This window comes from Triturus cristatus, chromosome 3_1 (assembly GCF_964204655.1).
Source record: "Triturus cristatus chromosome 3_1, aTriCri1.1, whole genome shotgun sequence".
Taxonomy (NCBI): domain Eukaryota; kingdom Metazoa; phylum Chordata; class Amphibia; order Caudata; family Salamandridae; genus Triturus; species Triturus cristatus.
In genome coordinates this window covers 773825104-773847528 of record NC_140583.1, presented here as the reverse complement: position 1 = coordinate 773847528, position 22425 = coordinate 773825104, and the positions used below count along the sequence as shown (strand labels likewise).

The window sequence follows — 22425 nt, the reverse complement described above, 5'->3', positions numbered from 1 at the left end:
CTTTTGTGGTCACAAACACTGTGATTTGCAGAATCACAGGGTTTGTATATTAAAGCCCTTTAACAAGTTGCAAAATTATTTGGAACTCCTAGAAGGGTTTTTGTGATCTTTTCCGTATCTCAAATAAGTTGAAGCGTGAAATTTGTGGTTTGGAAAGGTATGTATCAACGGTGTGTAACTGAAACTGTGGTCTAAAACCATTTGTGAGTTACCAACTCCCTTTTATTGACGTGGGCCGCTATAAAAAAAAAATTCCCTTTTCCAAAAGCAGACACAGAAATGGAGATATGCTGTTTCTAGCAGGCTTCAATCCCTGATTCAGTAGCCATTGAAAGGGGGTTTCAAATTTCAATCTACCTATTAAATATTCATTAGGAAAGTCGTTTTGCAACCCTCTGTGAGTAAACAATTTGTAATGCACCCTGTTAGTACACAGTATTTCCTTTTGCAAATGGGAATGATACTTTGGGCCCATCCAGTGGTAACGCCTTGGCGAGGCTCCATTTCCCCGTCAGGCAAAGGACTGTGGGCACTGCAGGCATGGGACGCCAGCCCCTAATGCAGATGGTCTCCAATTGATTATGGGTGGGACACTGCTGGGTCATCATCTCATCAGGCAGATTGTGGATTCAGCTGCTCACGGGAGCGGTATTAGATGGATCAAAGAGTGTCTCTGACTTGCAGCATCCACTTAGTTCATAGTTCCAACCCTGTCGGCGGACTGGATTGAGATTTTTAAACTAGTCAAGTGTCCCACACAGGCCTCCTCCTTCTCCCCCCTCACACCACTCCATCTAGAGATCCTGTGACATCACAGCAGAGAATAGAATGGCCAGCCTACAGCCATATGACAGTCCACCCCAGGCAGCTGTGATGACGCCTTAACCCAAGTCAACCACATCTTCTTGATTCTGGGTATCTGATCTGGAATTAGCATCAAAAGGTAGGCACCAACTATGCTGCAGACAATTAATTTTAATACACATTCATTCATTGACCACAGACAGTTGGGTGGCCAAATGATTAAATACGGTAAAAATTCCTGTTTTGTTATAGTGTAATCTGAGATGAGTGACGCTTGACAGGGCTACCCATGAAATATTTAATAGAGTGCAGAGCTGAAAGAGCGTAGCCCAGGTCTTCTAGGCCCCTGAACAGAACAAAATGTTAAAGTCGCTACAGGAATTCACTCTTTCTTTTAGTCCTTCATCACTGGAGGAACTCCTTCACTGAGGCACCTAAGAGGGGATTCAGAAGACAGAGAGGACCATGGTAATTTGGTCTTTGGCAACCTAGGGTCAAGTGGGCTAGACAATAGCTTGAAATATATGTGACATCTTTTATTGACCTCAACAGTGATGATCTCATGTTGGTGAAGTGCATTATGGTCTTTAGGGAGGCAAGATCAACTCCAGTCAGTTCCATTACATTATGGGCCTGGAGATCTGATAGAGACTACTAGCCACAGATTCCTTAACGTAGAATTATCCCCAGGCGTGAGACTGGATCTTGCAAATTTTTGCCACAGCATCTATGCGTGCTGGGGGCGGTACCACGTGACCCCGCCCTGACGTCGTCCGCGGACGTGACGTCAGCGAGTTCACATAAGTCCCACCCCGGCAGGCTGACGTCAGTTTTCCTTCTTTTCCACGTGCAGCGCGGATCCGGAGTGTGCTCCTTGGCCTGTTTTCAGGCCTCTTTAGCGCCTTGAGTTGGGAACAGTGTGCAATGCCTTAGGGCTTTAAGACGTGTGCTTCTTGTGCATGTCAGATGTCGGCGACGGACCCTCACACTATTTATATGTGGTGTTTGGGCGAGCACCATGACTCTACGGACTGTGAGGCTTGTCAGCATCTCAAGCCGAAGTCCCCGCGGGAGCGCCAGATGAAATTGCTGTCGGCCCGCTTGTCCAGATCGGTCTCGTCGCAGCGTTCGTCTCCTACCTTGGACGGGTCCAGGGGCCACCATTTCTGGCTGCGGCTCGTCCTTTGCCGAGGTCCCATGGGCGTCCTTCGCCCGCCGGTAAGTCTTGCAGCTTGCCACCGAGGCCCTGTCCTCCTTCAGCAGAGGGTGCCGGTGCCTCCCTCCCGCAAAGCCCCGTGGGGTTCCCTACTGTGTCGCAGGAGGTCACCAGGTCTTACGGCTCGTCCCCTCGTTCCTCTGGGCAGGCGGCTGTCTTCCCTGAGGCCGATCCGACGCCTCTCCGGCATCAGCGGCTTTCCTCCCCGGCACTGGCGGTGCCGCGGGTGGAAGCTGGGACACGGAACCCGGGACACTTCCCTGGACCCCTCTCGGTCCTCGGCGCAGGCGGCTGCTTCGTCGGGGGTCGAGCCTTTTCGGCACTGTTCATTGGCCGCTTCGGCTCCGACCCCGCCCCCCCTCTCCGATGAGGCACGTGGTGGTGGAGGTCGACCCGGTGCCCCTGGTGGACACTTTGGCACCGGTCGAGAACTCACCGGTGCCTGTGGTGGACTCCCCGGCGCCGTCCCGACGTTGGATCGTCGACTCTTCTCCGGATGTCCCTTCCTCTCCGGAGGGCTGTCGTCTCCTTGTCTCCTCATCACCGGAGACTGGGCGCCGCATTGTGGCCTTTTCGCTGGAGGATTCCAGGGCGGGTTCTACGCCGTCTCCACATCCACAGCCCCAGACCCGGTCTTCCGCTCCCTGCAGTTGTCTGCCCCGCAGCTTCTCCGCCCTCTTCAGAGACCCCTCAGGCTCCCCACTCGTCCGTGAGTCTTCCATCCTACAGGGGCTGGTCTTTTCTCCTTCCAGTAGGGGACGGGCGTCTTACTTTGCAGCCTTCGCCCACGGAAGAGTTGCTTCCCCCCCCCACGACGCCCTACGGAGGAGAGTGTGGCCTTTGTCTGGGCCATTTCCACGGCCACTGGCATTTTGCAGATGGGCAATCCGGTTGCTCCACTCCCTACGGACCACTTATTGGAGGTTCTCCACCAGGGCTCTGTTGGAGGGGAGCCACTTCTCCCATTTGAAGCGTTGCTCCACACCTCTCTTCTGGGGGCACCCTGCCACGGGGGATCCGGTGCCTCAACTGCTCCTTCACTGCCACCGTCCTGCTCCGCACGATGCAGTTTGCATTTTTTCCCATCCATCTGCCCAGGGCCCTGACCTGCGGGCTGCTTTTCCTTCCTTGCCTTCAGTGCTGCTCCCGCCATCACGGGAGGCCCGGTGGCTGGACTCCTGGGGGCGTAACATTTGCGCCTCCACTAGCGTTGCTCTGTGCGCACGCAACACACTTTGTGTGTTAGTCAGGGCTACTTCCGACCTATGGGATTCCGCGGAGTTCCTTCTGTCTCGCGCCTCCCTAGAGGGTGCCCGCTCTGATCTGTGGCACCATGTGCGGGATGGTCGGGAGTTAGCTACATTCATTCTCCGTTCGGCCTTGGACATCTCTGATTCCCTTGTTCGCGCTATGGCGAGTTCTGTGGCCCTCCGCCACCATGCTTGGTTGCGGGATGGTGTCTTTCCGGAGAATGTTCAAGAGTGTCTTGCGGATTTACCTTTTGATGGAACTCTGTTGTTTCACACCCACGTGGACTATGCTATTCAGAGACTCCTTGCGGGGCTCCGTCCCCCTCCCCCTCCGTAAGCTTCGGTTGGTCGGCCCTCCGCCGCCTTATGGGAGGCGTTTATCCCACCTTTCTCTTTGGGGCCTTATGTTTCGGTTGGCCCGTTGTGTGCTGTGTGCGGTTTGGAGTGCCTTCAGGGTCCTTCAGTTGGCCCCTCTATTCTTTCGGCTGCTGGTTCAGCCCTTCAGCTTGTGGTGTGTGTTTTTTGCTGTTAAGTGCAGTTGTATAGGTCCTCAGGTTGGACCCTTTGTGTCTTTTTTGGCTGCTTGGTAAGCCATCTGTGGTGTTTTCCACAGGTCTTTTCAGTTCTTGGCCTCTGCTGCGGGTTTCGCTAAGAGGTGTTTGGCTGATTGGTAAGCCGTCTGTGGTGTTTCCCACAGGTCTTTTAGTTCTTGACCTCTGCTGCGTGTTTCCCTAAGAGGTGTTTCCCTGTTTTTGTTCAGGGACGATTCATACCCTAGGTGGGGTATTTGTTGGCTATTGTATAGCCCTGTCTTAAGCTCGACGGGCGCTTGGTGCGGTCTCTCTCACTCTTTTTCTTCCGCCTTTGCGCAGATTGTGCTGCTCCAGGTTTTGTCCCGCTCAGTATCCGAGGGTGTTTCTATCCTTCTTCTATAGGGTTCATTCCGTCTTCGCCTTTGGATCACCGGACCGACCTTTGTCATGCTGATTACAGCGTCGTGTCTTGGTGTTTCCACCTAGTTCTCCGCCGTTTCGGCCAGGGCCCGTCTGCCGTGTGTTCCAAAGGGGCTGGTTCTCCTGGTGCTCTCCTGTGTTCTGGTTGCCAGCTTTCGGTCGGTACTACATGCATCTTTCTCTTCTGGCAGGCCCGCTTCTACTCGTGGGCCTGAGGTGCTCCTGGGTCGGTCCTTCTCTAGGGCTTGTTCTGGGTTTCCCTTGCCTCTGTCTTCATCTTGTGCTCGACTTGTTCTGAGCCTCTGCGTCATAGTATTTGCCTGGTAGTTTTGGTCCTCCTCCATGGGCCTCGTCGTGTCAGCGTGTGCTCCTGTCCCTTGCTTGTTGGAGCTTTGCGCGTCTGTGTCTTCTTTCTCACGTCTGCGCTTCTCGACTGTGGAACCGTTCCGGCCTTGTTCCCTGCTTTGGGATAAACACCCATTCAGCTGTCCCCTTCACTGTGTGTTTGTTCTCCTGGGGCGGGCTCTGCCTCCGTTCCTCCTCTTTTTCTTGGCTTGAGGGTGGTTCTTTTCTTCCTCTGGTACTCGCGGGGTGACTTATGCCCCTCCGGGTTTTCTGGCGGATGCCCTTTGCTCCTCGGGTAGGCTTGTGGTATCCTGATCTTCCTTACTTCTGCTTGCAGGGGGCTGGGCCATCCTTCCTGTCCCCATGACACATCCCCTGTTTGGGCCCTGTGTTCTTCCAAGCTGGTGAGGTTCGCTCGCAGCCCTCCTCCCCTCTGGGTATGGCTAGGGTATCTATTCTACGTTAAGGAATCTGCGGCTAGTAGTCTCTATCAGATGTACAAGTTACTTACCTTCGGTAACGATGTATCTGGTAGAGACGATTCCAGCCGCAGATTCCTTCATGGCCTGCCCTTCCTTCCCGTTCTGTGAGGATCCTTCAGCTTGGTCTTCTGCACTCGCCTCCCTCTGGGTGGCTTTGTCTTCTGCGGGTGCCCTTTTTCACTTCCTCCCTGGCGGGATGCTTCGTTCTGTTTATTTGTTCCACTCCTTCTTTTGTGGTAATTGGACGGTAGGTTCATGTGTACTTTTGCATCCCTGCACCCTGGTTATTCCAGTGTGGGACCTACTCATACTCTTCTCCCTTTTTTTCATTGCTTGGGGTTTCTGACTCGTCTGCAGTCCTCTGGGTTGGGGTCTCTTGGCTGTGCCTCAGCCCTTAGCTCTTTACAGGGGATACGACACTCCTTCAAGGTGTTGTCTTGGGGTGATTTGTCGTTACTCATCTGTTCCAGCCTTTTGCCCTTCACTGTTATAGAATGTGGTTGCAGACTTTCTGTCGTCTGCCATGACATTTTTCACATGTTTTTCTGCCTCCAGTGAAGATATTGCCTTCGCTTTGCAAGGTTCTTCTTAGTGCTGCTCCTTCCTTTCCATAACTTTCAGTAACGCAGTGCTTAGCACTGTCCCTAATGGTGCTGTTCCTCACCATTCGCTTCTCCCTTTTTGTTTCTCTGATTTTTTCGCACACTGTTCCCATACTCTCACCGTTTTGTTTGTGATGGCTCTGCGTTGTGGCGCGGAAAAGTTCGCCGAAGAAAACTGACGTCAGCGCGCCGGGGATGGGACTTATGTGACCTCGCTGACGTCACGTCCGCGGACGACGTCAGGGCGGGGTCGCGTGGTACCGCCCCCGGCGCGCAGAAATGCTGTGGCAAAAAACTTCCGGATCCAGTCTCACGCCTAGGGATAATTCTACGTTAAGGAATCTGCGGCTAGAATCGTGTCTAACAGATACATCGTTACCAAAGGTAAGTAACTTGTACAATAAGGATAATAAACTCCCTACCGGTGAGATCATTTGAAGATTAGACGTGTCAAGTCGATTTCATACAGGTGAAGGTTGTAGTGGGAGATGGGGTGTAAAGTTGTCACTGAGGATTCTTGGGTATTGGGGTTGGTGGATGTATTTTGGAATGGAGAGCACTAGAGACAACATTCCATATGAAGCCCATACTGTATGTTAAGGCAAGAAAAATAGAAGCAGAAATAATGTTTTGCAAGGGCTTTCTTAGTAGTAAGGGGCCTTGCCCATTGGAGGATGCAGAGGAAATCTATATCAGGTGTAATAGGTAGATCTGGAAGTGAAACTAGTTTTTAGCGGAGATGCATGACAATTTTGTTAGGCCTTGAAATGTGTATAAGGTCGTTAGTTCCAGTTAGGGTGAGTTGATCTGGAGAGACAGGGGGTATTGTAGGTCTGGAATTTCACTGAAGGCATTGCACCTTTAGTTGACTCTTAGGAATGTAGGATCCTTTAATGAATAGTATGTTGTTGGTGCCTGGATTAGCAGAGTAGTTTCCCTATGTAGGGAAGTTGCTAAATACCTAATACATGAATTGTTTCCTTTCACTTGTTTCTACTCAGGACAACCATAGTATTATTTTCCTCTGCGACCTCCACATCCACTTCCCCCCAAGCCTGCTGGATGGAATCAGGAAGCACTGCGTGGAGGGCAAACTGGCCTACGCTCCCATCGTCATGAGGCTGAATTGTGGAAGCTCTCCCAGGGAGCCTCGAGGTAACCAGGGCCAAGTGTAAACATTACTGATTAGTGCTGCAAAAAGAGGTTCAAATGCCAAGAAACAAACTATAACAAGTGGTCAAATTGATTCCATTTCAAAGTTGGGGATTTATATCTGTGCCGTTCTTCACGGAGTACACTTTATTATAGGAACCAAAGATAAATTATATGTAGGTGAAAAGAGAAGCCACAATCTCCATGGTTCATTTTTGCTAATATAATTTTTGCTTGGAATTAGAATTGTGCCCGAGACAAAGCATTGATTCTGTTTCTTCTTCTAACCTAGCAATGAATGATAGCATGATTTAGGAAAACAATTTAGCAAAGTGCAAGGTCTAGGAAAGAGGTAATTAAGTAGGGCCATGAGGAATGTCCGTGCCTAGAAGAATTTCAGTTGCAGTGCTGCAGTGTTATGAATTCTACTGTAGCATAAGATAAAGGTAATAAATCCAGTCCTTGAGGAACATCTCTGAGTTCAGCAAAGATAATACAAGCAAAGACAACCGTAAGGAATACCTGCAATTGGAATGAAGAATATACTGTCAGGGGTCTATGGGATTTCTGTAAGGTTAGAAAGAGTGAATAGAAACAGGACTTCAAGTAACATCAGTGGATAGGGCAGATACAATGCAATGGGGGACTTGGGGAATGTCTTTGAGTATGGAGCGATAAGGAAGGGTTGGACCTAAAGAAAGCATGGAAAAAAATCTGAGAATAACTATCTGTAAAAATAGAGTTAATGGCATCATTGATTTGAGGAACGCATGTTGGTAAAACAGGTTAAAAAAAACAGAAACCTGAGGAAATTCTGCATTTAGGACATAGACAGTAAAAATCTGATGAACATCTGTAGCTAGGATAGAGATAATAAAAAAAAAGATTTGAGGAACATCTATGGGCAGGACTGAGATGATAAAATCTGATCCGAGGACTATTGCGTTTTAGGATGTGGTAGTAAAAACAAGAATCTGCGGAATATCTTCAGGTAAGACAGAGGTAATAGAAACCGGGATCTGAGAAATATCTGGGAGTAGCCCATAGATAATACAAGCAGGCACATGGTCAGATAAAGATGATTTCGAGAGGCTTCAGATATGTTTGGTAGAAGGTAATATTTAGGGGTGGGCGGAATTTGCAAAATTCACTTTCGCAAACTATCGCGAAAATGTTAAAAATCTCCGCAAACACATGGAAATATCGCAAAGACGCAGAAGTTTTTTTCCCGCCCGTTCGCTGTATTTTCTGCGTGGTCGCGGCTCGCCAACTTACCCATGCCGTTGCTCACGGGCGCGGCTATCTTGTTTTCACTTGTCTCGCGGTGCATGATCGCGAGAAGAAAGACGTGATCGCGCAACGAATGACGTTACTGCGGGCGCGAACGGTCGCGAGATAGCGCAAATAGCTACCAACAATCCAACATCTCGTGAAGAACGCGACCGGATCGGGAAAACTTGTCGGCGAACGCCGGGATTCAGGTAAGGCGCTCGCCCGCACGCAAGAATGCGTTTTTTTACAGCGCGAGCAAGCAAAAGATTTCCGGTAAGATGCAGATTGCGGAAATTTTGACATTTTCGCGCTCTCCGCGGAACGCGAAAATGTCAAATTATTGCAATTTCCGCGAGCCGAACGGAATTTTCGACCAGGCCTAGTAATAACGATAAACGATAGTTGAATGGAAACCTTTCCTGCTGGAGACTACCATGTACAGGCAAATTCCCAAAGCCTCAAATCCTGTATACAGGGCTATCTCTGTAGAACCTGACTAAAATCTCAGGTTCATAAATTGATTCCTCGATGTACACAAGCACATTTGTCAGAGAAAAAATATGATTGCATTATACAGACAATGTGACTATGCTGGTACAAATGGGTTTTAAGACAGAATATCGAGTTGGAAATGTCGTGATTCAGAAACATTGACAGCAAGAATATCGTGGTCAAAAATATCGAATTTAAGCTAAGAAATATAATTTTTAAGTATATAGAAGTCATTAATATTGTTTGCAAAACTATAGTTTAAATTATCGATTTTTTAATTTGTGATATGTATTTTAGTTTTATATTTTAAATATATGTGATGTATGTTTTTTTGTATAAGTATTGTTTATGATTTTTATTAGGTGTAAAATTTTTAGCAGTTATTAATTTTATTTTAATTAAATTTTGCATTTTTTAGTTCCTTTCCGGTTTGTGGATTTATAGAGAAATGGTGTGGGAAGTAATTTGATTATAATATATTAATGATTAGTTTTTGTTTATTTAATTCAGATTTCATAGTGTTAATTGTGGGAAGTAATTTATTTGTAATTAATTATTAATTGGTTAATATAAATTAATGATTAATTATGGTCATTGTGTAGATATTGTTCGGTGCGGGTTGTGGAGTTTATACGGGTAAAGGGTGGGAAGTAATTTATTTTTGATTAATTAATAATTAGTTGTTAATTTAGATTGATTGAAAATGATTTATAGAAATTGTGTAATTAATGTTGGGTGCGGGTTGTGGGGTTTATAGCGGTAAAGGGTGTGAAGTAATTTATGTTTAATAATTAGTTAATTTATATTAACTAATTGATAATTATGGTAATTGTTTGATTTTTGTAGGTGTGGGTTGTGGGGTTTATGGGGTAAAGGATGGGAAGTAATTTGTTTAATTAATTAATAATTAGTTGTTAATTAATTGAAAATGAAATATGGATTTTGTGTAATCAATTTTAGGCGTGGGTTGTTCTTTTTATTGGGGTAAAGGGTGGGAAGAAATGTATGTTTAATTAAAAAATAGCTGATCATTAATACTAATTAAATAATTTATATTTTATTAGGGTATTTGTTTATATTTTTTTCTGAGTGGGTTTTATTGTTATAGGGGTGCAGTGTGGGGAGTAAATTAATTTTACTTACTTTATAATTAGTTGTTAAATACTATTAGTGTTTTAATTGAAAATAAGTCTTAATTATGTAATACTTTTTTTTACAGTTTAATTTTAGCTGTGGGTTGTGGGTATTATGGGGTAAAGTGTGGGAAGTTAAATAATTTTTATGAGTTTTATATTTTTAAATTAATAATTATTTAATTGGTTATTAATTAGTAGAAGTACATTTAAAAAAAATAATTAGATGTGGGTTGTGAATTGTGTGGTGTTATAGGGTAGATAATAAAGAAAGTAAAGTTATGTAATAATTAATGTTTATGTATCTAAGTTTTCTAATTCAAAATATTTTTTTTGTTTGGAAAATATTTTTTATTTTATTTAATATAACATTTGTAGGTATTTGTCATATGTATTTACCATTATAATTGTTCTTTTAAATGTAATATTAAATATATTTGTATTTTAATTTGTAACAAATGTATATACTTTTGAATTTATTTTGTTTTTGAAATGTTTTTGTTGTTAAAATTTTGTTTGTTTTTAATTTTGAGCTGGCTGGAGTGAGAATATAAATGTTTACCCCGCCGCTATCCAACACTTTCCCTACTTTTACAATTACTGGAGTGGGAATATTAATTTATACCCCTCCGCTATCCAACAGTTTCCCTACTGTTGCACTCACTGGAGTGGGAATAGTAACTTTTACTCCTCCGCTATCCAACACTTTTCCTACTGTTACACTCACTGGAGTGGGAATATAAATTGTTAGCCCTCCACTATCCCAACACTTTACCCACTGTTGTACTCAGTCGATTGGAAATTCAAGTTTGAGATTTTTAAATAATTTAATCTTTTAAATTATATTGGAATGTTTCTTTATATTAGATTTTGTTATTGGTGTATATATGTATATATATATATATATATATATATATATTTATTTGTAAATTTGTATATAATTTTAAAATTATTTAATAAAAAGAAAATTAATAGTATTTTGTTTTCAAGTAAATATATATTAATTATTATGTATGTGTTTAAGTTGATTTATTATATATTTTGTAATTTATATTAAATCTACTTTATTTTTATATTATTTAACATATTTAATATTTATTACTATATATATATATATATATATATATATATATATATATATATATATATATATATAATTCGATATGTTTTACTATTATATTTTTTACTATTAGATTTTTGTTCTTACCTTTTTAAGTATAGGGAGTCGATATTTTAGCATTCTATATTTTTTCATCAATATTTTTTTACTTCTATATTTTTTACATTGATATTTTGTCACTGAACCGTACAAAAGATCTGTGTTTAATACTACTTGAGCAATAAACATAAAATGTTGCTAAGAACCAGAATGGCTATAGTGTCATAGTCTGAGAAAGTTGGAGAGAACAATCCAAGCAGCAGAGACCACCATTATTATACAGGTAGTCCACCTGTATAATAATGTAATAATAATGCAAGTACCTCTATCACCGCTCTAGTGACCAGTAATAGTAGAAGTCAAATCTTTGGGGTGTAGTTGATTTAAAGAGAGGAAGGCCTCTCCTGATTGACTGATGGTCACGCCACTTTCAGGCTACTTCCAAGAAAATACAGAGGCTCCGGGGAAGTTCTTCAATCAATCAGGCAAAGAATTTAATGATATTACCCTTGTTAAAGCGCCTAAGAACATTAAATCACCAGCTTTCTCTTTCTGATGGGAAAGTGCTGCTTTCCTTTACCTGGGCACCACCCCAATCTCCAGCTTGGTCTCTGGCTAAAAGCAGAGGGTTGAGTGACTTAAACATTCACAGAGCCCTGAGAATCACGTTACCTTGCTCTCTCTACCTAGAATTTGTAGTAGCCTGAAGTAGAAATAAACAGTAGAGCCAAAGGGCTCCCAGCAAAACATAAATGGAGATAACAAGCAGAGCCTAAAGAACGTACAAGAGCCTGGGTGGGAAAAAGAAGGCACAGACTTGGCAACCTCCTGAAGTTCTTAGAGTACATTTAATACTAGAGTATCGTGAAGAGACTCGGAGTATGAAAAGAAGTAATACAGCAGAAGAAAACGTTCATGAGCCCGAAAATAAGTAATACTAGTGAGGCATAAGGAACCTTTGTTTTCATGGAACAAACACAATAGAGTATGGTTTAATTAACATTACTGAGCTTGAGATGTAAAATCAAAGCAGGGCCTGAAGAACCTCTGTCTTCGTTGTATAGCTATAATAATCTCAGAACATGAAATAACTATATGAGCTCCAAACATTTCAGTGAGGCAAAAAACAAAGAGATAGGGGCCGATTAGTATGGCGGGCGGACTTTAGTCTGCCCGCCACCCTAGTGGTGCTGGGACCGGCCGGCAGTGGTGCGGCGGTCCCGCACCTGCAATTAGGATGCCACCGCCACCGTGGCATTCTCCATTCCCAGCATTGTGGCGGGCAGTGCTCACAGCACCGCCCCCCACAATGCTGGGAATGCACTGTGTGAATAGTCATGCACAAGGTGACAGGCCCTGGCACTTATTTTACAAATTGAGCACTGGGTGAAAGGCTTTTCAGTTCATGGAGCATATTTGAAGCAGCTGTTTAAAACAACGAAAACAAAATGTTGCTTTCCTTTCTTCTACTTTTATTTTTCTAGCTAACAATGACAAGCTGCGAGACCATGTTTATTTTTTGCATTCCTTACATATTTATAGAAAAGCTAGAGTCTTTCTGTATTTTTAAACACATTCCGAGATATTGCAACTTCTTATTTTTTTTAAAACTAACTTGTATTGAACTGTTTCTAATATCTGTTCACAACAAATTTCTAAAAGGTTTTTGACCAGTTTAATTATGCCCTGCTGGTTTTATTTTTAGTCTTCATGTTTGCAAACATGCACACACTTTCATATGAAACATCTACGCACCAAGGTTTCATGTTGTTTGGTGGAGAGGTCTGTGTGTGGCCAGTGGTGGCTGGTGAAATGTGAAAGTGGTGAGCGTAAAAGTTGGGGCTGAGTGTGGTTCCATGGATGATCGAACTGTGTGATCCTGGTTAGACAATATATGTACTATACCACGACAGTGAAGATTAATGTGGCCCATTGTAATATGTTAGTTGAAAACAAGACTACTAATGATTGCCCATACGCACATTTAGTACCAGAGTGCAAAGATGAAATTTCATAATGTTACAAAAGTACCGTCTTGCTACTTAGAGAATTCACTGCTTGCTGCCTCGCAAAATTCTTGTTACAATCATTTTACTGAACAAAAAGTGGGCCTGTAATCATCAGTCTTTTTTTTTTATTCATTATTATCCCTCTGCACCGCATGACTAAACCCCTCGACTGGTTCAGTAGATTTGTTTATAACTTCTGCGAAACAGCTGCCTTCATTCTACACCTTGTCCTATTGCTTGCAAAAAGAGCAACAACAACGAAAAAGAAGGCAAGAGCAGCTCCCACACCATCTGCCGGGTGCCAGGCCCTCTAAAGTGGACCAGGGCTGATAACAGCTCCGCGCAGAGAGGAGGTCCGCGGCCTGAATAAAACGCCCAGTAGTGAATGACTGGCATCATGCTGTTCAATCTAAACATTAAATCTAAAGATGATACCATATCAGTAGCACCGTAATCTAGTGCATCATCACTGGTAGACTTGTATGATTTGGTTCCCCGTGACGGCTACCGGCATGCAGGCCGAGCCTGAGTCATGTACCTCTTAAAATACCCAGAAAACATGCAGCTGCGGTCAACACAACCCTGCTATATCTGTGCTTATACTCATATCTGAACATCTCCATATATTAAATGTCCTTCATTAAAGATGTACCCCTGCTAACATCACATGGCAAAACCTAGACCAGTGATACTCAAAGTACGGCCCGGGGGCAGCATGCGGCCCTCCTGGCCATTACCACGGACCCTGGTCAAGAGTAGCACTGATCTAATGCCTACTTGACTCAACACTAACATAAAACATATGGTAAATAAACTGACAAGCATCTGTTTAACCCCTTCGATGCTCATGATGGAATGGTTCCGTCATGAGCACCATTTCCTCCAGGGCCAGGAAATCCCTCTGCTGTGAACAGCAGAGGGATTTCCATTTTTTTTCTTGTGCCTCGGGAGGTGGGGAAGAGCTTCCCCAACCTTCCGAGGCCCATCGGCTGTTTTCAGTCTAATGACAATCGCTCGCATGGCGCGCTGTCGTCATTAGACGAAAATCGAAACTGAAACTTAGTTACAGTGTTTCAGTGCTCGTGGGGCTATCTCAGCCCCCGAGCACTGAAACACTTGGGAGGGGTATTCGTTAAAAATGGGAGGATCTCCCCTCTCCAATGGTACCCTTCCCTAGTGGATCCCTGGGGCGATCCCCAAGCAGGGATCTAGCCACCAGGGAGGGGCATAATTTCAGTCTTTCTCGCCCCCCGGGTGGCAGATGGGGGCTACAGCCCCCGATCTGCCCCCTTCCGGGGGGGGGGGGGAGCAGAAAGCCCAGTAGAACCAGGGATTTCATTTTATTAGGTAGATTAGGGGTGGGGGCAGAAAGCCCACTAGAAACCAGGGATTAATTTTTTTAATGTAAATTAGAGGTGGGGGCTGCCCAATATGGGCACGCCAAAGCCCCCAACTCCCCCTCCACAATAAGTCTTTCTGAACCCCCTGGGTACAGATGGGGCGGTAGCCCCTAATCTACCCCCCTGGGGGGCAGAAAGCCCACTAGACACCAGGGTTTTTTTAACGATTAATTTAGGGGTGGGGCTGCCAAAGATGGGCATGCCAATGCCCCCACCCCTCCCCCCCACAAATTTCCAGTCTTCCTGCCCCCTCTGGGAGACAGCCCCCAATCTGCCCCCCTGGGGGGTAGAAAGCCCGCTAGAAACCAGGGATTCATGTTTTTATGTAAATTAGGGGTGGGGGCTGCCCAATATGGGCACACCAAAGCCCCCAACCCCCCTGCTCAATAAGTCTTCCTGCCCCCCTGGGTGCAGATGGGGGCGGTAGCCCCCAATCTGCCCCCCCCCTCCCCGGGGGTAGAAAGCACCCTAGACACCAGGGATTTTTTTTTATGCGCCAGGGGTGGGGGCTGCCCAGAATGAGAAGTAAGAATAGGATTTTCTGCCCTCCCCAGGAGGCAGATGGGGGCAATAGCCTCTGATCTGCCTCCCGGGGGAGGGCAGAAATCCCACTAGGCCCCAGGGATCTTTTTTTTATATATGTACGTAGGGGGGGGGCTGCCCAGAATGGGCATTCAAATACCCCCACCCAAAAGAAAAAATGCTAGTCTTTCTGCCCCTCCTGGAAGGCAGATGGAGGAATAGAGGAGAAGCCAGGATTAATCCCAAGTTTTTGGTTTCACATTGAGCAATTAAGACACTAGAATTGTTGTCAGAAGGGGGTCCTTATGCCTCAAAACGTTTGACAAGGGGGTCTCGGCATCAAAAGGTTTGAATACCTCTGCACCAGATGTATACGCCTTGCTTCCCTTATACCCCCCTTAACACAAACCCCTCCCCAGACCCCGACCTCCACCTTGCTGGTATTAGTGCAGCCCTCGGTCCCATCACAGACCAAATTTGTGGCCCCTGGTAAAATGTTTGAGTACCCATGACCTAGGCCGTTTCTCTGACTTAACGCTACTAATTATGCTGTTTACTCCATTAACTGGTATGCATCGTTTTTATTACTCCTTGTTTCATCTGAAATTGGAATTATCTACTACTCCAATTTACGACAAACATCAACGCGGCCTCCTCATCCTCCAGGGCAAACACAGCCCTCCGAGCTGTCTCCCAGTCCAGAGGACACTATGACATGGAGCCTTGGAGGGTTACTGAGTTCACATCATGTTTTGCCTCCACTAACTGCACTCTTGCGAAAATCATTAGGTGAAATCTGCCTTGGACGCTTTAAAGAGCAAGCTGACCCCAGGGACCAGGGTGCATATATGGAGCACTCAGTGAGAAACCCAAAGAAAGGAAAACAAAAGTCATATGAATAGAAAGCGAGAAACACATGGGGATAAAAAGATCGCAGTTACAGCAACCAGAAGCTGAGCCAAACCTGCAACATCTGATATCACTCCCGTCTGAGCCCCGCGCCACTATGTGAAATACAAACAAACATTGATCAAGTATATATGAATGGATGTTTTGTAATGAAAAGTGTACAGAGACGTAGCTTTTGTTAGTGCTAATGTTGGAGAAACCCATCCTGTTTGGAAATGCTGCACTGCTGGATACCTCTCAATCTTCATTTTCTTTTTTTTACACCTTGTGTAGCCTGGCATGCATCTCTGAGTGCTTCTTTTCCCTAGTCTTGTCTCCAGGGTTGTGCACAATGCCGTTAGAGGTGCTGCACATGAAGAGAAAAGAGGAGAGCAAGGGACAGAATTCAGGGCTGCCCTGGGCCCACGCAGGAGGCCCTCCTAAGAGGGCGGCCCCCCCTTAGTGCCACAGGATGGCACACGACGAGTTAGCCTCCCAGTGTTTGGGACCCTCGTGGGTCCCCCATGCCCACGTCACTTCCGGGCAGGAGGGGGTGGGGGGAGAGGTACATATACCTCTCCCGCCCACTGGTCGCCCTCTTTTCCCGCTGCCCTGACGCCGTTCGGCATGCCTGTCGTGGCGGGTCCGGAGCCGCTGCAGCAATTTGCGGTGAGTTTGGCCTCAGCTCCCTGCTAACCCTGTGCGGGACATGATGACCTTCACCCCGACCGAGCGCAGCCTGGTCAAGGAGCTGGTCGCAACCCAGGGGTTTCCCGTACGGGGGGGGCGGCCTCCTCTGGACCTGGGTAGTTTGGCTATGCTTTTGCGCAGGAGGCATGCGGGGGTTGGCAACATTATTGTGGGGATCCTGCCCAAGGCATGAGGGGGTCGAGCGCCTACCCCGACATGGGCCGGTGAGGGTTCGAGGGCGCTCACGGGTGCTTCGGGCGCATTAGGGTCAGAGTTATTGCGAGCCTCCATGGGTATTTCTAGAATACCTGTTAGGGGGTGTTACTCTACCCGTCAAACGCTGAAGGGAGAAGGGAGGAGCGCTCTCCTCAGACAACATCACTCTCACAGTCAAGGCTTTCTACCCTTTTCACTCTGCTCTCCAGGGTTGGTCCGTACACTTGTTCTATATTGGTATTAGCATAAAAAAGTCTTAGCCTGATTAGCCCCGTCAGCAAACACGCCTGATCAGCATGACACTGGCCACTGTGTTTAGTTTTTAAAGGCATTCGGTGGCAGCACAAGCCAATTTTGCGCAGCACTAAGCATTAGGCCGCTGTGAAAAGGTGAGCAAGCTGTGTGAGAGGTGCAATCAAGAGATTCCATGCAGTACAAAGTTTATGCGCAGACAACTGGGGAGTGCGCTCTTCCCTTCTCCCTTCAGCGTCTTGGAGAGAAGATGTGTAGTTAATAGAACCTTTTTTCACATTCATGTTTGTTAAGCTGCATTTTAATACAGTAAAAGACAGTATCCTGGCCAAAGGACCAGAGGCGCAATACAAATGAACCTGTACCCTGAAAAATTGCGGGGAAGGGGGGTCCCCCAGTCATCACCCAAAGGTGAGCAGACAGGCCAGGAGCAAGCGGGGAAGTCTGTTCACTCTTCGATCCTTCATATTGAAAACTCAAGGGTCAAGTGGAGCCCATTGCCATCACTATGCACCGTATGGGCGCAGAACATGCCTCTAGCATGGGTTTACCACCTGCATAATGCTTGCTCTTAGTTTTGGCATGGGTACTCAATGACTTTGACAAAAGTATTGGAACGGGACTGGGGAAGCCACCTTCTCTTACTGAGTGCGGATAGGACAGGACACTATGTCCTCAGAGGGTCGCATTTTGTCGTCCTGATAATTTCCTCCACAAAACGGAGGTGTGGACTGCTGCTCATCAACTTTAATGTCAAAGGCCCACCAGGCAGATCTTTGTCCAACATCCGGAGATCACAGTGTCGGCCCGGAAGAGTTCGCGTGTGCGCGTCCATGCACCACCGATGAATATGAATTGTGATAAGGCGTATTACTTAGCACGTCCGCTTATAACAGGAAGGAGGCTGCAGCCGGAGCATCCCTTTGGACGAGTTCCAAATGGACCGGTTTGGCAATCACAGGAGACACAGTTTTGGTTTATCATTGTGGGCAAATGTGTCCCTGCGACCAGTGTGATACAAACCTGGTGACACCTTCGCTGCGTCCATTGTGATGCTCATGGTGGAGACCACAACGGGAGTGTCTGCATGCAACCTATTTGGCCCTCTCTGGAGTGGTTACTTCGAGTGTTTAGCGCTTTAGTTGAAGTGCAAGTGAGCCTGGCGGGCTTAGGACCAGCTACAGTGTGTAGGTCATTGTCGACACACATTTGGATAAGGGATACAGTAGAATATACTGGTAATCGTTTGTATGCTCGGCCGAATCCTACATTTCCCCCAATAAACCCCTTGCATTGCCCAGCTGGTATTGGCCTCTGTATGGACCGAGTAGAACGTTATCTTGCTCTAGGGAGCCCTGGGAGTGGTCACGATTGGCAGCAGGAGAGGCCGCCCTGCCGTGTGGAGCCTCCACCGTGCTGCGGGGTTAGTTGCCAGGAGGGAGTGGTCACGGGCGGCATGTTGTCCCGTCGTCATGGCCACCTCTCACGTGATGTCTTGTAGGGGTAATATTGTGGCGCTTGGGGGAAGGGTCGAACATATGCAAAGGGTTATTATGTCTTGGGCGTAGATTTTTTTTTTTTTGCTAGCGCCTAATTTGTGCCCTATATTCCAGTAGTTATGTTCCATGTTAACTTTTATCCTACAACGGATGTGCTCGTTCACAGTAAAGGTGGCCGCCTCGCACGGGAGGTGCATTTATGGGGAATAGAACGCGACGCTCGGCGGCAACCCAAGCAAAGGTATATGGCTTCTTGGTTGATAGTTTAATAGGAATGCTGTGATTTTACCGCTACATCTCGGTGCGTCTGTCCTTCCTAAACTGCAACCCTGCAGCAATAAGGGCCCTGCCGTTTCTGGTGCTTTGCACCAGTGGTACGATCTTTTGGGTTTTGTTGCTCGAACTGGTGCAATTTCTGATTTATGTTTTCGTCGTCTCCTTGGCTTGATTATGCTCGCAAAAAAAAAAGTGTCACTCATAGTTGGGTAACTATCACTCATTACACTGTATCACGAAAATCTCACACATAGCAATCTAAACCTTTGGTAGTATTGTTCAATGGGTTTTGAGCCCAGTCCTCTGCCATCCATATTCGAACCAGATCCTCTATGGGTACGTTGGAACACGACAGTTACATCATGCAGCGAGTCTGGTGATGATTAGGGTCTCGGCCGCGTCCATGCGGTAATCCCATAGCGCCTAATCTTCACCTACTGGTCAGACAGCTGTGTAATTGTCCATTCAGCAGCAGTCTGTTGGGAATGTCTGAGAATCTTTCAGACATGGTGAGGGAGGACAGGTTCGGGAACTGATCCCCTGGACATGGTTATGAGCCATTATCGCATCAACGTTTTCTTATTTAAGGGTATTTTTCATCCTTGGGTACTGTTGCTACACGTGTCTCTGCTTTACTGCTCTATTTAATAAAGCACATATATCATGTGGTGTGCAGTTGATAGGCTGGATACATTAGTGTTATAAGGAAAGGTTTTGTCTGATGTCCCCTTCCCTTCATAAGAGCTTGGCTGTGTGTTTGACATACCGTCCAATTACCGTGAATAAAGTTATTTTCCTATTTTCATGGAAGCGTTTTGGTCACCTGCATGCTAGCGTCATATCAAAATACATCCATGAATCTGCTTGGTTTCATGTCCCTTACACGTCTGCGAGAGGCGCAACGCGGCAACATGGCTCAAGACAGGTTGAGGACTGGTGCCAGCAGGCATGGTGGTGGCGTTCTGTGACAGTACGGTAACTAGGTGAGAGGTGTATGCAGTCTCCGCTGTGGAGTGCATAGTTTGCTACTATGGGTGTGCGGTTTGAATATTATATTTACACTGCCTCTGGGATAAGCCCTAAGGCTCTGACTAGCTACCTAGGGGGTGAGTAGGAGTTATCTGTAAGGTGTACTCTCTTCTCCTGACTAGTGGGGGGTTCGGCCAGGCTCAGGTGCAGACCTTAGCCAACCAGAAACTCCACTTATAACATTGGTAGAGAATGCCTAGGAGTTGTTTGCAGTCCATTTGCAACTGCCCCACAGAGTGAATGTTTTAGGCCACATGGCTTGTGAAGGGCTCTTGTGGTGGATCCTGGTTCTAGAGCTAACGTCGGGTTAGTGTGTCTTGTGGTCTCATCGCACGGTTACGTCCCAGTCATGAGCTGATTTTATCAGGGTGAGCTGGCTGGGGTCTGGGAGTGCTGATGCATCAGAAGCACTGAGCAGCTTTCAGCCAAGGGGGTATGGTTGATATCTGATGCAAGGGACATCTGTTAGATTAGAACTGTACTCCATTGTACTGCCTTCAGTGCTTGGAGGTCTGTTGCCACCGCCATTTTAATGGAAGTCATTGGCTAGCGGGTTGCTCTGAGTGGAGTAGTTGCAGGCTTTATTAACATTATCAGCTACCAGTTCAAACGTGCATCGTTTACTAATCTATACAATGCAGAGCACAAGAACCAATTCCCAGGCTCCTGCAGTAGGTACGTATAAAGGTCGTAGCAACCTGGCAAGGGAACGGTGCCTAGTGTGGTTGGTAGCTTGTGTCGTTTGGTTTGGGCATGAGCACGGCGTGTCCTTTCGCCGATGGTCGCGAGGTTGGTGGCCTGTGCTCCCAGCAGTACTCTTTACTGAATTCGGGGTGACCATAATGGCCATTTTAAGTTGTTTGTGGTAGGTCACCTTGTTTGGGGTTAGAAATCCGTTGGTCTATGGGCCGGCCAGTGTGTCTTCCTGCACTCAGGTCGGTGAGCAATAACTTTGGGTGTTGTGGTGTCTGTGGTAAGTTCTGGGCAGGGAGACTCAGGCCAGTCCGCACCCTTTTGTCGACCAGGGCAGCCCGCACAAACTCCTTCAGCTGGGATCTTTTCAGGGATGGGTCATAGGGTTAAAAACTTGTGTGCAGGGTCACCTTGGCACTGGTATTCTAGCTTCCTGCAAGTTGAATTTAGGGTTTTGATATAGAATGTATTATTAGGAGGGGCCCAGTGCAGGCACGCCATTGTCTATTATTCGGTGACTGGAATTTTGGCCACATCAGGGTGGGCTAGTGCATTACAGCTACATGTAACATGTAAGTCTCTGTGGCGGGGCGAATAAGGGATGCTTGGTCTGCACGCAGGGCGGGCGATTTCTTTGTGGGCTTAGCTCTGCAGGCTACCTTGCACCCTGGTTTTAACAGACTAGAATATGCAGTGAAACGTGTGACAGGCATGAGCCTAGAGATGGGTCTTCCGAAACATCTATACCTGGTTTAGTTCCTGGCCATGGAGTGGCGACGTGGCACTCTGGTGTGGGAGGTGGTCAGCCGGTTGGCAGGCCCTCTAGATGTAGGTTTCTAGCTCGGGCATGTCCAAGTAAGGGTCAGGTGCCAGAAGTCGGCCCTGGGCTACAATTTCAGGCCTGTGGAGCAGCAGAAATGTTAGGGGCTTGGGTTCGACCTCTTGTTTAGAAAGGGTAGGCGACATCCACCAGTGCCCTGTTTTGGCCGCCGGGGTTTGCCCTTAGAGTGAGAAGTGGTTTAGGGCCATGGAAGTGATCTTGAGGGCCCGCACCCAAGCCAGTGCAACTTGGGTTAGGTTCAGAGACCGAGATGGCCACTGATTATCAGAAAGTGGCAGGGCTACTCAGAACCAAGGTAAAGGAACACAGAGTTCTGGCAGGATTCCTTGTCTGGGTTATGCAGGTGGATCTGCTAACAGCTTCGGCTTTACATGTTTCCAGGCATTGTCTGTGCACATCCATAAGTTTTCCAGCTAGGGGACACACCACACATTTCCAGGTAGTAGGAGTAGTTAGTACCGGTGCATCTAAGCTCAAGAATGATGGGGCTTTTAACTCTGTATTTGACTTGCTGCGCTTCTAAGACAGGGGTTTCAGGTCAATAAAGGGTGTTAGCAACCTAGCATTCCTTTATTTTGCCAGGATCAAAGGTCTGTCCGTGCGGCCTAGGATTGACGCGACGGGCAAAATTCTAGAATTGGAGGCATTGGTTTTCCACCACTGACTTATTTGGTTGAGGGGCCCAGGCATGCGCTAGAACTGCTTGCTGGAGAAGCTGCGGCACTCCACTGAGATATTTGGTTGGGGGTCCCAAGCATGCGCTGGTACAGCTGGCTGTAGAAGCTGCGGCACGGACTGGGGGGGGTGTCTCCCCTCCCAAAAGTTAGGTCAGACACCGGGGAGGCATGATTCTACTTTCCGGGATAGGAGGGTCCTGCGGCCAGTAATGAAATACTCTGGGTGTAAGTTAGGCAACCTATGGTAGGCATGGGTGTTACGATGGGCAGAGATAACCCCACTTGGAGTGTGGCGAGGGGCTCGGTCAGAGGTTGCCGGGGATTTCTCATTCAGCAGAGTTTACAGTGCCAGGCCCAGATTCGTTGAACAGGGGAGTTTGGTCCATCAGGCATTGGCATGCTGCATGCTAAGTCCACTGGGAGTTTGAAAGAGGATGGGGCGCACCTCCCAGAGTGGGCATAGACTGATTTTGCTAGAATTGGGAGAGGCCCTGGAATCAGCAAGAAGGAGGTGAAGAGGCCTACCTTGGTGGGGGGCACTCGCCGTGACGGTGGCCACACCCAGAGCTGTGG

General features: G+C 46.8%; 1 protein-coding gene across 1 annotated transcript in view; it reads left to right on the top strand.

Annotated features, from left to right (window-relative positions):
* B4GALNT4 (beta-1,4-N-acetyl-galactosaminyltransferase 4) overlaps positions 1 to 22425 on the top strand; it is an 841437-nt gene that overhangs the window by 774549 nt on the left and 44463 nt on the right. Inside the window, exon 18 of the mRNA XM_085644956.1 lies at positions 6654 to 6807. Coding sequence (XP_085501082.1) covers positions 6654 to 6807 — 154 coding nt within the window. The remainder of the gene's footprint in view (positions 1 to 6653; positions 6808 to 22425) is intronic.